The sequence below is a fragment of the Macrobrachium nipponense genome, chromosome 13 (assembly GCF_015104395.2).
Source record: "Macrobrachium nipponense isolate FS-2020 chromosome 13, ASM1510439v2, whole genome shotgun sequence".
Taxonomy (NCBI): Eukaryota; Metazoa; Arthropoda; class Malacostraca; order Decapoda; family Palaemonidae; genus Macrobrachium; species Macrobrachium nipponense.
In genome coordinates, this window is record NC_087206.1 from 60,005,130 (window position 1) to 60,021,363 (window position 16,234).

The window sequence follows — 16,234 nt, forward strand, 5'->3', positions numbered from 1 at the left end:
CAGCTGGGTTCCGAATGTGAGAAACGTCATCGATGCGCCTTACAGAGCCTGCGAGAAGAAATGTCATGTTCTGACTGTGGAATTCGGTTGCAAGATGGACTTCAGTTGCTATTTTCGAAGTCTTATGGCGTGAGGATAAACAGAGTCCAGTTGCAAGCCTCCGGATGAATAACAGCGAAGTTACTTTTCATTGCACCTTTGGCAAGGTGTGCAACCTATATACTAGTTGCGCGCATGGCATGAGCAGCGACACTCGATGAAGACATTTCTTCTTTGCAAGAGACAGATGATGTCAACTGTAAAAGATCGCTTTTTACATGAACCCAATATTTGTATGTTCAGACATTTGTCCGGAACCACAGGATGTCTGATGAGTGTCACATTTTCCTGAAGTGTTATGTGTTTGTGACTGCTCAAGTCTATTAGATATGACTCTTAATTCATGTGTTCTGCCAGCAGACTAGTGAAAGCGTAAGCACATGACTGGATTTGCCTGTAGTAAAAATGTGGCCACTGCCACATGTTCTCTTCAAGTGACATTTCTGGGGCAGCGCTATAATCGAAGTTATTCATTTTGTGATAATAATGAAATAATACAAATATTCACAACATTTTGCTCATCGCATATCGAATCTGTGACTGAGAGATATGCGTGTGAGAATTTAGTTATTCTTGGTTAATTTTAATTAACCAATTGAAAGGTAAACGTGCTAAATTATTTAGTTACAGTCAAAGAAGAGGGATTACAGCTTGTGAAGAGCTGCATTAATGACAGGCAGGATACTACACCTTCTTTCTAGAAGGTTCAAAGCTGTTGGATTATTCAGTTGTTTCTGCGCCCAGTTTATGCATCCTTTCGTTCATATGCCGCGGAACCCTCCATATCAGGAAACGCATGTTATGTACCAGGTAAGGCATTTCCAACTCTCCCTATCTCTAGTCTGGCTACATAAAGCGTGCGTGAATATCGGGTTCTAAGCAAGCTGTTGGTTCAATCGCTGAAGGATCATTTCTTCGTGTAATCGTACGCTCAATCTAAATTTCCATCATCATAAAAAGTTGTGGTTCATTTAACTCATATCATTTTGAGTAACGATATAAGAATTATCATTTGCTGTACAAAATTAAATGGTAGCTATAGTCATATGCCGTAGTGTGAAGATCCGAAGAAGCAAATGTCTTTTGAAACTTGGTTTTTATATTTCAAAAGTTATAGAACGACAAATAATACCCTTTGTTTTTCCTGCTTTGTACTTTTGTAACTGTCAGTGAGTAATAACTTGAAAGTTTGCTAATCAGGAAGTTCAATGAGCTTATGTTTAAGCTAGATTAAAGCGGTTTCTCGGTGTAAATATTATTATATTTCCTCTGTATCCTGTGATGTAACTGACTTGTCAGTACAAGAATTCTTACCGTTGCAGACGAATTTATGAAGTTATTGTTATGCTAAATCTCAACAATAAAGTTATATTTTGTTGATCACTGTATCATTTCCCTGAGCTGTCGGATTATTTTTGTACAAAAATGCTAGCAATACTATACCTTGTGTTCTTGACTAGTGACTTGGTCTTACTCAGGTGGGTGACTCTCTCTGGTATTTGAACGGTAGACGAAGTAAAAGCTACCGATAACCGTCGGTGGTGAATACCAATAATTAGTGGCTCATAACAAATGCCAACGCAAGTTATGAGAGAAAGAGAAAGCGAGAAGAAGGAGAAAAGTATTGAAATTTGAGGGAAATCTCAAGGAACAGATAACACGTTCAAGTACTAGTACCAGCTTCACAGTAATTTGTGCCAGTGTGCGTGAGTCTGCGTGTCTCCGTATCTACCTGTGCGTGTAGGTGTGTTTGCACATCTGCAATAAATAATAGCTATATCAAATATGAAGTCTATCCTTTGTCGACAACGTTCTGAGTCGGTCTTCATTTCCTGTCGTACTAATGAAAAGCAAACAAATTAACGGTCGCTCAAGTCAATTAAGTTTGAAAAGGTCAGGATGTTCTGTAGGATTTTTTTTTTATATGTTTTCATAAAAAAAAGTATTTCGGTGCTTAAAAAACTCCATGTTGTAGCGTTGATTACGGCGGCATTTTCCAGTAAAAATCTTTATCAAATTTTAATGCAAAATATCTCTATAGAAACGTAAAAAACTAATCAGCTGTCAAGTCCCAACAAACTGGTTCAAGCTAGATTTTTATTTTGTGAAGTGGTAAAATATCCTTACTACAGTAATAAAAAATTCCTGTTAGTTCTTATAAGTATTAAGGGTAAAACAGTTTAGAGGAAAAAAGTATAATTTATACAGATTGGGGATAGTATGCTCTACAAAGAAAAGAAAACTAATTGACTGATATATTAACATGTAATCATTTTTACCTCGGGCGTGTTTTCTTGTCCCTATTACTGCTACATTCCGGGATTTCGACGTCAGATAAACATACTTTTGATGTCGGCAACTTGCCAGAAAATAAGACTAGGAAAATCGGACAGACTTACAGCATCCATCCAGTCATTTCTGTAGGAAGTATCGGTCAGTGAAACAGATTACGTAGTAGTTGAAGAGACACACGAAGAACATCACTGGCATTCAACAGGAAGGTCAGTTGTTTCCTGACATCATCCGAATGAAAAGTGAGCAACTTGCCGAACGCATTTCACATACCTCAGGGGTGGCCAACTTATGGCGCATGCGCCAACAGTGGCGCATTGCACGATTACAAGAAAAAAAACATGCTTGCTCATAAAAAAAAGAATAAATAATAATACTAATAATAGTACTGATTTCTAGACAAAAAATACAAAAAAAGAATTCAAGTAACTTATAGCTAGAAGTGAGTTTTACTGAGATTTGTTCTAATCTAAAACATAGAAATAATTTTTATTTGATTTTATTGTTCCGTGTGCATCTATTAGTCATCTTCTTTAAATAATAATGCGTCATCATTATATACCTGTGTGTGTGAATGAGCCAAATATGTCCAAATTACCATACTTAAAGGATTGAAAGGGGCCTAAAGTTTGTGTGGCGCATCTGAATTAGAGGTGAAGAAAATTGGTGCATGGGAAACTAAAGGTTGGCCACCCTTATATAACTGATGTGTTCTTTGCTTTATACTGAATCTTCATTCTTCTCCGTATTATTTACCTGTAATTTGCCCTTCTTTAAACGTCTTACAAAGCCGGAATCATGATAATGTTCGACGAAGCATGGGGGGGGAAAAAAATTATGATTATCATCAAATCCCCTTTTTAATGTATAGAAGTTTACTTGTTAAGTGTCCTGAATTTTGCCCCACGAATCTACTTGTTAAGTGTCCTGAATTTTGCCCCACGACTAGGCCCCAGTTTTTCCCTGATGGTATAGAAGTGATGGCCTAGCCCCTAGGCTAAGTCAGCAAACCCCAAGAGCAGATCCAGAGAAAATGGTGGCATTTTGACAATTTGACTACAAAAGGCCCTTTTTAACTTTACCATTCACAATGAAATGACTAAGACATTCTAACAAAACACATGCAATTCTAGCCAAATGAGACCTCGGGGTCCCTACTGAACACATGAAAGATAGCTAAATCGAGAACGCAAGTGGAGGTTTAGGCCGGGAAAAATGGAGCTCATATTTTCGCGATATTAAGGGTGAATATTTGTTTTCCCAGTTGTACACACACACACACACACACACACACACACACACACACACACACACACACACACACACACACACACATATTTGTGTGTGTTCAGTAATAGTAACAGTATTTTAGATCTCCGCTTGTGTGGAATTTATAAAAGCGGTTTTATCAGTGAGTAGGTACTACCAAATTACTGGTATGTTTTAAACATACAAAAACTTAGGAAGCAAGCTGATGCTGAAAAACATAAAGGTCATTGATTAGCCTTGGTAGTGGGTCAAGAATAGACAGACCTTATCCTCATCATCAATGTAAAGTGTTAATGGGAAAAAAGAAGACTGGCATGAACCCTTTGACTCAGTCTACTAACAAAGTGCCTACAATATTTTATCTTTTGTAGCCCACATGTTGCTGTGGAATTAGAACAGTTTCCTTCTAATTTTACTCCCGTCGGCCCAAGAGTAACTGACTTTGGAATTTGTTTCCTTAGGGAGAGTGACATGCTTCATTACAGAATTGTTTACTCACACAAGATTTATCGAGTCGGGATATAGGAAGGCAAGAAGAAAGTTTCTGCAAACGAGAGAGAATTTCAAGTGATATATTTCGATAGTTATGAGCAAAATCATTTGAAAAATATTATATGTCAATAACCTGACCATTTCACAAAATCAGATCCATTGTTATTATTACAGATTGCCCGAGCATTATTTCTTATTCTAGATTATCACTCATGGTTGAATGCTCCACTGATGAATATTGATTAAACATTGTCCCCCATAATAAAAAAACAATATTCATTTTCTTTTACGGCAGGCGAATAGAAAATGTTGATCTCAGGCATTAAAAGGGTGACTTTATGAAAACGTCCAACGTGATTAAAAAATTAATAAAGTATAATTACGGAGCTTCGCTATATAAGGTAAAAGAATACCTTAATAGCTGGATTTAAGGTATTCAGAAACAAGCAAAACGTTGCTGGTTATGTAGGCCACAAACATAAAGGGCACATGTATAAAAAATGAAGAACAATTCATATCAATAAGATTATAAAAGTGAAAAACTACCGAATACCTATGGTTAGAAAATATACTAAATTAATTTAACTATGGTAATGTCAATCTCACAGAAAACAGAAAACGTACCAGAATCATAAATGTTTTTCTATTTGCTTTTTTTAAACAGATTAGGGGTTGTTTACACTATTTCGATTCTTCTTTCAAATGATTACAAGTGAAGTAAACTTCCTAATCACGGAAACAACATAACTTATTAAAGTATTTTAAGTCAAATATCAGTATAATAGTACATTTTCTTTATTTTATATCCGTTTCACCTGAATATCTGTTGGACCCCTTTGCCTTCAAATTACAAATTTATTTTCTCATGTTGCCTCAACTTTTCCTATCATATATATATATATATATATATATATATATATATATATATATATATATATATATGCAAGCTCGCTCGCGCACACACACACACACACACACACACACACACACACACACCACACACACACATATATATATCTATATATATATATATATAATATATATATATATTATATATATATATATATATACTTAGCGGACTGACATACATAAGAAAATAAGTGTACAAGGAAGAGTCGTATAAATGACAGATAGGGAGATTATAAAGATAGGGATTGTAAAGGAAATAAATACCTAGAATCTACACAACTGGAGAAATAGTAACCTTCCCTCCCCAAAAAACAGGGGTACAATTTAAGAGGTTTACAAAAAGATTAAGTCCAAATGCTTAGAAATAGGGACAAGACAATTAAAGGATAATACAGGGTGGCAACTGACTACATACAAATTTTTGGTAAACAACAAAAACCTTTTCCCGCAAGGTAAACTTATTCACAAAACATATATTAAACATGCATATAGAAAGAAAATATCTATAAGGCAACTAATTTGTACTTAAGTCTGTGATCTAGCTTTAAGGTCATTCTTAAAAATTTTATTATTACAAAGGTCCAAATAAAGCAGGCCACAGCTGACATAAAAATTACAATGGGAAGTAAGTTGTATAATGGCAGATTCTAAAAAGATTTCCTGACATCTTTTGACCTGGCAATTACTGAACTGCCAATCCAATTTATCTGGTGGTCATTTTCACTCAAATGAATAAATATTGCATTGGATATTTGCCCAGTTTTGACAGAATTCTTACTTCTAAGCCCTTGCTAGATTGGCCGTTTTAAAAGGAGGGGCAGTCCATACATGGAATTTTATATATTATGTTGTTGCTTTCCTTGGGTCATCTTTTATTAACCTTCCTTTTAGTGTGTTATTAGAGGAAAAACACGAGGGTGACCTTAAAAGATTTTAACAATGATTTCATTGTTTCAAAACCGTTAAAATAAGGCAAGGTGAGATTGTTTCTAGAAGTTTCTTTCTCCATGTTACTTAAACTATAAATTTTGGGGGGCTTTATTATAGCAAATATCTAATATATGTGAAGGATAACATAAATCTGTCCCTATTTTTCTTATGTGTTCAATTTCTTGATCAAAATATTGGGGACTGACAATGATCAATGCTCGTAAAAACATAGGAAAAAATTATATTTTGATAAATATGGTGGCCTGAATAAAAATGGACATAGTTAAGTTGTTGGTTGGTTTCCTTTATATACTGAATTTACATTGAAATGGTTCTCTATGTATCAAAACATCTAAGAAAGAGAGGCAATTGTCGTTTTCCAATTCTGAAGTAAACTTAATCGATGTTACCTGCTTATTTAACTTATGGAGCAAATCATTTATATCAATACCAGCAGGCAAAACAGCTAAAATATCATCAACACATCTATACCACTTTAAAGGAATATAAATGATATTAGGTAAATAGAGTTCTTAAGAGAATTCCATATACAAGTTTGAGAGGAGTGGTGATAAAGGGTTGCCCATTGCCATACCTAGTGAGAGAAATAATGTGACTTACAGGTAAAGGTAATTCATGCTGGGTTAGCTCGTTACTAAGTTACTATAAAATAGAATCTATAGGGACTTTAGTAAAAAGAGAACATACATCAAAACTAATGAATCTATCAGTGGGGCAAAAAGTAATTTTGTTTAATTTATCAACTAAATCTAGAGAATTATATATATGAGAATCTGAGATAGTTCCATATAACGGGGAACAGGAGCTTGGTGATATATTTCGAAAGTTTTATGGTATTGAACCAACCAATCTGATAATAGGCCACATAGGATTACTTTCTTTGTGCGTTTTGACTAATCCATACAAGTAAGGTAGCAAAGGTAATTTGGCTGACAATTGGCCTAATAGTTCTTTCTTATCTAAATGGAATGCTATAAAAAAATGGCCCCAGGGAAAGCAACAACATAATATCAAAATTCCCATGTGTGGATTGCAAGATCTTATCAACAATTTTTAGGATTTGCAATTACACAACTTACTTCCCATTGTACTTTTAAATGTCGTGGCTTGTGTTTCATTTGGACCTTAGTATAAGTAATATGTTTAAATGTGACCTTAAAGATACAATCACAGATTTAAGGTCGAGTATTTTACAAATATGGTCTCATTTTCTACAAATTTTACAAATATAAACTTTTTTAAATTGTACCACTTTTTTTACAATTGTAGTTTTTACGAATATAGTCTTTTCATGTGGTATTTTTTACACCCATTTCTCTGAATGTTTTAGAGTTGATATGGAAAATGTAATAATATTGTGATTCTTTATAATGGCATGATGACTTACCTTAGCATACATTTTATTCAGCTATTGATTTGATTATATGTTCCTCAGACATAGGTTTAGATTTGAACTGGCCTGTTGATGAATATCTGCATGGTAGTAATTGCTTTCCTGTCCATTCAAAGGTCTTCAGGAATGTTCCTACAGAAGCACCACTAAAATGGAAGGTAATGGAAGTAGACTGGGTGACATTAAGGTGGGTTTAAAATTAGAGGAAAAGTTATGAATCGTTTAAATGCTACTTATAAGTGTATGGCTATTTTTTAAATGCATCTCTAACAAGTTCAGAGGCTGCTATACCAAGAAGTGGAAAACTATGAAGATCTACAGTCCATTGGTGGAATAAGAAGATGCTATAAAAAAAATAAAAGTCATGCGGTACGTCTACTTCTAAGATAATTCATCAACGAGCTATGGTTAGTCAGCGTCGATATCTTCGTGGTGGAAAAAACAAGTACGTGAATATGGTACATAAATTGAATTAATTCAAAATCTCCATCCTGGGTAGTTTGGAGAAAGTAAGGAAGGAAGCTTGCAGGGAAATTTCCTCCTCATAAAACACCCACTTTAAAGCTTGGAGATTCACTGATAGCAAGTCCCAAAGATGTAGCTGGATACCTAGATCAGCACTTTTCTAATATTTCAAGTCCAAATAATTGTTCCACAGACTATCGGAGGATCATGAACTCCCATGTTCCTTTAGATTTATCTGACAGTAATCTTGAAGATTATGATGCTAAATTCTCTCTTCATGAGGTACAGTAAGCCTTTTCTTCAACGGATGATACATCTGGTAAGGATACTATCCTGTATTTAATACCCTGACAGTTACCTGGGTCTGCAAAAACTTGCCTCATGAAGAATGCCAATTAAAAAACCGAATAAAGATCCTCATCAAACTACTACAGGCCCATAACTCTTACCAGCTTTGTATGCACACTGATGGAGATGATGATCAACTTTCATTTAGTCTGGCATTTGGAAACAAACAAATTATTTTCTCCACTCCAGTCTGGCTTTCGCAAAAACAGATCTACCCTTGATCCACTGCAAAGAATTTCAAATCAAAATCAACAGGGCTTTGTAAATCAGTACCAGACAATTGGTGTATTCTTTGATTTAGAAAAAGCATATGATACAGCAGCATGCGGTCATGGAATTATTAAGCAGCTACATAAACTAGGCATAAAAGAAAGTGAGTGTGATTAGGATCATTAACTCCTTTTTAACAAATAGACCGGTCTATAAGAGTAAGATTAGGAAATACTTTGTCTTCCCCATTCAAACTAGGTACTCCACAAGGGAATGTGCCAAGTCTAACTTGCTTTGCTGTTACCATTCATAGCATCATCAATGAAATTTTAAATCCTGTGCGGGCTGCACTTTTTGTTGATGATCTAGCTATTTATTGCACTGCATATGATGCTGAATCGACTTGCAAATATTTACAAAATTCCACCAACTTTATCTCTAGAAAGGCAAAACAAAATGGTTTCAGGTTTTCTACAAGTAGGATCATTGCTGTCCGTTTACTAGGTATAGATGTCAAGAAGTTATACCAAATTTGAAACTTGATAGGTATGTTGTACCATATATGGATGACGTCAAGCTTTTAGGAATTATCTTTTATTTCATGCTCACTTGGAATAAACATATTGAAAATTTAAAGTGCAAGTAAAAAAAATCCCTCAAGATTTTGAAAGTGATCTTTGCCTTTAACTGGGGCGCAGATAAAAAAATCTTTGCTGTAACTATATGATGCCCTATGTAGATCAAATTTGGATTATGGATGTCAGATTTATTCATCAGTATGCAAAAGTAAACTCTACGAACTTGATGTAGTACACAATATGGGTTTATGTATTTGCTCTGGGCTTTTCCAGCATCTCCTGTCGAGAGTCTTTATGTGGAGACCCACCAACTTCCACTTAATTTACGACGAGAGGAGTTAGACCTCCGATACTTGATAAGGATTAAAAGTAATGCTAGTAATCCATCAAATAAGGTTATTCGTCAACTTGATGCTAGCAATTTTAAGCCAAGAGCTTCGGTTCCATTCTAGATTCAGCTAAATGCATCTGTAAATGATAATTCTATACAGACTCAGAATGCTCATGAATTGGCCCCTTCCAAATTTCCGCCTTGGCTCATACCAAAAGCTAAATTATGCAAGAAAAATATAGTGAAAAAGAACACCCCGATGAAGTAATAAAGAAACTGTTTTTAGAACAAGATAAAACTTATAATAACGACTATAAAATTTATACAAAATGCTCGAAGCTGCCTCCTGCTTAATGAGTGTATACAGCTGAACTATCTGCCATTGTTAAAGCTCGAGATTTAGCATATAATCCAAATAAGAAGTGTTGTGTCATATATTCAGATTGTAAAAGTGCTCTGGAAAGCCTGAACAAATTTAATTCGTCCCATCCTTTAGCACAGAAGGCTCAGGTATGGCTGGTTTTTATTTCAATTATCATAAAACAGTATGTTTATGTTGGATTCCTGTTCATGTTTGGATCCCAGGGAATGAAGGAGATAGAGAAGCAAAGAATGTATGTACCTAAGGAGAAAATTATATAGAGTGCCCCACTTAGATAGGAAAATCTCTATTCACAATTATATACTAAATAAGTAGCAAGAGCAATGGTCATCTCACCTTCTTTTGGCAATCATCTTATCAATGAGACGGGAAGATTGAAGTTATTCTAAAAAGGCTGAAGATTGCACAGTTTTCTTCTTGATGTTACAGTATGTGCTCACTGTGACAGATAGCCCTTGACAGTTGAGCACATTGAGATTTACTGCACCCGGTACCGGTATGCTAATGAGATGCAAATGTATCACCTAGATGGTAAACCAAGACGGAAATTTTAAGAGGTAACATTGATATTGGCCGTTTTGAGTTATTCTAAATGATTGTGGTTTTTATAAAAATAACTTATAAGTTTATATAGATATGTCTTTTCGTATCTTATTTTTGGGTTGAAATTCTATTAGAAACTCAATTTCCTAGATTTTACCTTTTTTACATTGACCTTGAGAATGTACTATTATTAATTCATTATTTATATCATTTCTATTTCCATTCATTCTCATAATAGCGCTGAATAACTCTATGGGTCCCAGAGGTTGGCTATATGCCTAAATCACATATTCCGTAAGTCATAGATCTAAGTAAAGGGAGAAATCCTAGACTTACCTTCTCTAAACTAACCTAATCTAACTTATTGCAGATGTTGTCCTCACTTCCTTTTTTTTTTTTTTTTTTTTTTTTTTAGCTGAATAACGGTTTCTCCTGAATCATTTTCAAGAATCAATCATGAAATTGTGGTAATGATACAAACGCTTCTCTTATATTCTTGAGACGATATTTGTTTTTGCCACAAGATTGATACCACCTTCTATACGATCTGATGCAAAGATCTTTCGGGAGAATTTCGCTACGCGGAGACTGATCGCAAATAAAACAGAGATGTGAGGGAATGTTTATTTGTATTTATCTTTATAAAGTTCCGCTTCATTTCTTTTGGACCAAATCAATAAGGAAAATTTTGGGCTCATTAATTCACAGTTCACAATGTCACCCAAACGCCTGCCTTCTGCTTCATCACTCTCTTTCACTTGATGATAATAAATATATATATATATATATATATATATATATATATATATATATATATATATATATATATATATATATATATATATATATATATATATATATATATATATATATATATATATATATATATATATATATATATATAAATCGTCCACATTTGATACGGAAAGAAATATGAATAGTTGCCTTTCTATGGTTTAGAATAAACATGGAAATTTCAGATATAGATATATTGAGCACAATTTACCTTTGATGAGGAAAGGTGCTTAGAATCAAAACGATTCATGTAAAAAACAGGCATAATCAGTTCTTCCCTCAGTCACGTGAATCGAATCTGCCCTACTCCTCCACGCTTGGCGGTGTGAAGAGGCCGTAATCGAGACAAGTCTTGACCTGGTACCAGTAGGTCATCGTGTAGTCGAGAATGGGACCAGATGGTCCTCCAACGTGGGTCCTTGCATAGGTCTCGCAAGTGGCTTCAGGGTCGCGGACGTAACGGGCAAGATACGCTCTGACTGTGCTCTCGTTGCATTCCCAGCTCTGAACGCAGTTCTTGAAGGCTGTAGAGGAAAAGGTTTCTTGAATATACATGTTTTCAACCTATTCAATAAATTTTCTTTTTTTATGTTCTGACGGGAGAAGTAAGAATCCGCGTTGTCAAAGTGTCAAAGGCTAACTTGAGGTAAAAAAAAAAAAAAAAAAAAAAAAAAAAAAAAAAAAAAAAAAAAAAAAAAAAATTTTAGTCAGTCTCTCGAAACATGTACGTTCATTATTAATCTCGATTTTCCTAATGAATCGGGAACATCTCGAATCACCCCTGACTACTGTGAAGTTATTCCTGAAGATTACCCTTTCACTCACAATAATGTGTATATTAACATCTATGAAAACTCGGCCATTGGTGACTTACTTCCTCCTTGGAAGCCTCCGTCTATCCAGTAGGGATTGGTGATGGCCCAGGGGCCGCACACCTCACCCCAGTCGGTGTCTTCACAAACAGGATCTGGCATTTGACATCCCGAGCTTGACACCTGTTGGGAAACATTCCGTGATTTAGGATGCAGTATTCCGAGGCCCCAGTGTAGTTACAGCAACTACATTCTATGTAGAGGACTTAAGTTGTAATTAAAAGAAACGAGAAGGGGTCAGCCCCATCATTTATTCTGCTTCGCTCCTTTTTATTTAAATTTTGCTTTGATATTAAACACTTAAAGGATAGAACTATTCAAGTGAAATACGCAGAACTGTTCATTTTTTTTTTTTATCGAGAACAACTTGATAATAAATAGAAATGGTTTAAAATGTGTGCCTGAAAGTTTAATTTCTATCACAAAACAACAATTATGATCTATATATACGAGTATATATTTCGTGATCTGGTAGTTCCTCGCTGGACGAGTGGTTTTCGCGCTCGGCTGCCAATCCGGTGGTCTGAATTTCGAATCCCGGCTCGACCAACGCGGAATCAGAGGAATTTATTTCTGGTGATAGAAATTCATTTCGCGATATATTGTGGTTCGGATCCCACAATAAGGTGTAGGTCCCGTTGATAGGTGACCAATTGGTTCCTAGCCACGTCAATATACCTAATTCTTCGCGCCTGCCCTAGGAGAGCTGTTAATCAGCTCAGTGGTCTGGTTAAACTAAGATATACTTAACTTCGTGATCTGGTTATTCATATATATATATATCTATATATATATATATAATATATATAATATATCACTGAACTTACGAAGCACATGCAGGCAAGGCAGTCATCGCCCACTGTAGCCTGTGCAAATGAGGCACAAGCCCCAATGGTCAGTATCAACGACCACATCTCCCCCGAATGTCACAGCAGAGGTCTTGCTTCAGGAACAGGAGAAAACCACTTCACTGTCTAATTTCAAAAAACACTTTCAGCCTTTATTTAAAGTGAATTCCCGGTGGGGAGGGCCGGGAGGGTACTGACGTCACAGGGTAGTAAATAGAGGAGAAAGAGAAGTCTCCCAGGTGACGAACTAATGTTATTGTAGTTGTTTTCTCATTTTCTTCTTCGTCTTTTTATTTTAATCTACTTAACTGGGGAAAGGTCTTCTCCTGAAGATAATCATAACATGGTTTTTTTCCTTTCTCTCTCTCTCTCTCTCTCTCTCTCTCTCTCTCTCTCTCTCTCTCTCTTTATAATGTTTCATTTCCGACTCGACTCCCTCCTGTGAATCAAGACTGATGTTATTTCAGCGTGCCAGTCTTCCCACTGACACTTGAAACAACCTCTTACCTAACCAGAGGGTAGTTTTATTCCCACGGCGAAAACTCAATCCATGTAGAGATAGGAACCATAGATTACATAAAATAGTGGTAATTCTATTCTAATCTATAGGAAAGCTTGATTCAGTCCAAACTATTAATTGATACAAATGCCAACCAGTAGATTTGTAAATACTTACTTAAAACGTGGTTTTAGTTTTCTACGTCCTTCGTTAATTTTCTGTTGGTTTCATCTGCTTTTTACTATATTTTCCATTCGCAGTTCTGTTATTTCCTAATTTTGAAATGGGCATATCTGGTTAAATCCTTACGAATGATTACCCTTAATAACAGCGACAGAGAAGTTATCACGTGACCTTCACATTGTGGTGTGAAATAAACAGGATACCTTTCCCATATCTCAAAAGAGTAAAATGAAGGTTACATATGATGTAGGTAAGGTAAAAGAAATTCGTATCACGAGCAGCTATATAACGCAGTGCCACGAATTATCCGCCATCAGAGGAGCACGATGTCAAAGTTTTACTTTACAACATTTTTGGCAGTTTTTGCATCTTTCGTGAACCCGCAGACGCTCTCCGATGACTGCCTGGAGTGCATGTGCTACGTAAGGTGGCTTTTTAAGGTTCCTCTTTGAAAAGGTCTTACGGTAGTTTTTACAATTTATAGTTGAAATTAGAATAAGCATAATGATGATATTGTTACCTTTGCCTGAGCCACTATTAGCTTTTTTGTAGTGGCGGTTACTTAGGAAGAAGTAGATTATGGAAAAGCCATATTTCATTAATGATTGATTGATACAATATCAGTTATACGCATTTTTCTCTAAAAGAGAGTTTACCTTCCGGTTCTCACTAAGTACCTAATTGGCTGCCTATCTATCTTTTCACACACACACACACACACACACACACACACACACACACACACACATATATATATATATATATATATATATATATAGTATATATATATCTATATATAGATATATATATATCTATATATATAGATATATATTCTATATTATATATATATAGATAATTATCTATATATAGATATATATTCTATATATATATATATATCTATATCTATATATCTAGATATATATATATATATATATATATATATATACATATATATATATATGATAACATATCTATCATATCTATATATATATATATATATATATATATACCTACATATAATATATATATATCATATATATATATATATAAGATATATATATATATATGTATATAGGCGCCATCTTTGCTGCCGTAATGTTTACATAATTCATTGATTTGATGGCTTCGAGGGATCCAACCGTAGGTTTCAATAAAGTCATTGTTATTTCATGAGGAAACTGCAAATGTTAATCGACTGCTTGTAGTCAATTATCCGGTATTCAGAATAATCCAGAGATACGAAAGAGTAGGCCTTATACCATCCAAGTCTCTTTAGCTTCTGAACATTCTTTTGAACATTAGATTCCGATTCCTTTGTTCGAAGGAGCCACAGAATTTTAAAGAGCGTATTTTCCAGGCATCCAGCGATGGCTGCGTAATGCCTGACCCCGTTTGCACCGACGGAGAGATGGGAGAGGTCTGTGGTCCCTTTGCCATTACTCGGATTTACTGGATGGAGGCTGGATGGTTCGGCGGAGGTAAGAGACACCTATGGGCATAAGTTGAAAAGAAATACGTTGAGAAAGGGAAAGCAAAATACATAAAACCTTTTAGTTGTACCCAAACTTCAAACTCTAGTGGGTAGTTTTCAATTGGTAATTTTATTTTTTGATAAATATTATCTTAGCTTCAATTAAAACTTTTAATTTGCATTAACATTTTATAACGATTCATTTTGAATTTTAACTCTTCTAGCATCTTTCAAAATGATAGTGGTAAGTTGGGAAGGTCTGTTTGTCCAAGATACCTGAAAGGAAAACGATTCAGAAACCCGTGGGCTGGTTAAAATTGACCTTAATGATAACTTTTATTTTTAGATGAGATTTATATTCTTATAGTCTTCAGTATTATTTACTATTCCAAGCATTTGCTAAATATCATGCAAAATCTGCCTAACATCCAAAATTGTTTATACGAATAGTGAAAATAAGTGTTTTCTCTTGATGAATGCAAAGAACAAGAATTATAGTAAGCTTTCCATTTTCTACTTTTCTTATTCGTCACTTTTCAGCAATAATCAAAATTTAGTATCTGGTCTCCTCCCTACGTTATGTATTTAATCACATTATTATTATTATTATTATTATTATTATTATTATTATTATTATTATTATTATTATTATTATTATTATTCTGTACTAGAATATTACTATTTTTGTCATCATTATTATTTCCTGATTTTAACATCAACTTCTATATTATTATGATTCTAATAATCGAGCAGAGTTTCACTTGGTATTATTAATATTTTTGTATTTATCATTATTCCCTGATTTTAGCACAATATTATTATATTATTATTATTATTATTATTATTATTATTATTATTATTATTATTATTATTATTATTATTCTGAACTCGAACAGAGTTTCACGCTTGCGTCATTACTATTGTTATCATTATCATTTCCTGATTTGAGCATCAGCAACATTATTATCATTGTTCTGCACTCGAGCAGAATTCCACAACTGCGTGGAAGACTGGCAGTGCAACGAGGACACCGTTCGGGGATACCTGGCGAAGTTCGTCACTGACGCTAACGCCACCTGCGAAGATTTCGCCAGAACACACGTCGGAGGACCTCACGGGCCGCACACGGACGCCACTTTGCCTTATTGGCACGAAGTCCAGACTTGTCTGGATAATTCCACCTTTACGGTCTACCCTGAGGAGGACTTGGACTGAATTAGATTCTAAGTCAAAATCACGCGCTTCTCGGTGAGGACTAACCTGCATTGTCTAAGTCAAATTTTAATTGCTTGCTTCTGAAGAAG

At 34.8% G+C, this 16,234-nt stretch overlaps 3 protein-coding genes across 3 annotated transcripts in view; 1 reads left to right on the forward strand and 2 right to left on the reverse strand.

The window, feature by feature from the left end:
• LOC135225480 (uncharacterized) overlaps positions 1-11,398 on the reverse strand; it is a 53,600-nt gene extending 42,202 nt beyond the window's left edge. Inside the window, exon 1 of the mRNA XM_064264784.1 lies at positions 11,269-11,398. The gene's annotated coding sequence lies outside the window, so the exon portion shown is untranslated. The remainder of the gene's footprint in view (positions 1-11,268) is intronic.
• LOC135225341 (lysozyme-like) lies at positions 11,177-12,843 on the reverse strand. Its single transcript, XM_064264675.1, has 3 exons — positions 12,757-12,843; positions 11,932-12,052; positions 11,177-11,581 (listed from the first exon to the last, which is right to left on the reverse strand). Exons 1-3 carry the CDS (start codon positions 12,841-12,843, stop codon positions 11,361-11,363), a joined length of 429 nt encoding a protein of 142 aa, XP_064120745.1. The 3' UTR covers positions 11,177-11,360.
• Positions 12,844-13,785: 942 nt separating this feature from the next.
• Positions 13,786-16,145, forward strand: LOC135225342 (lysozyme-like). Its single transcript, XM_064264676.1, has 3 exons — positions 13,786-13,881; positions 14,784-14,937; positions 15,919-16,145. The coding sequence occupies exons 1-3, from the start codon at positions 13,786-13,788 to the stop codon at positions 16,143-16,145; spliced, it is 477 nt and encodes a 158-aa protein (XP_064120746.1).
• Positions 16,146-16,234: the final 89 nt, after the last annotated feature.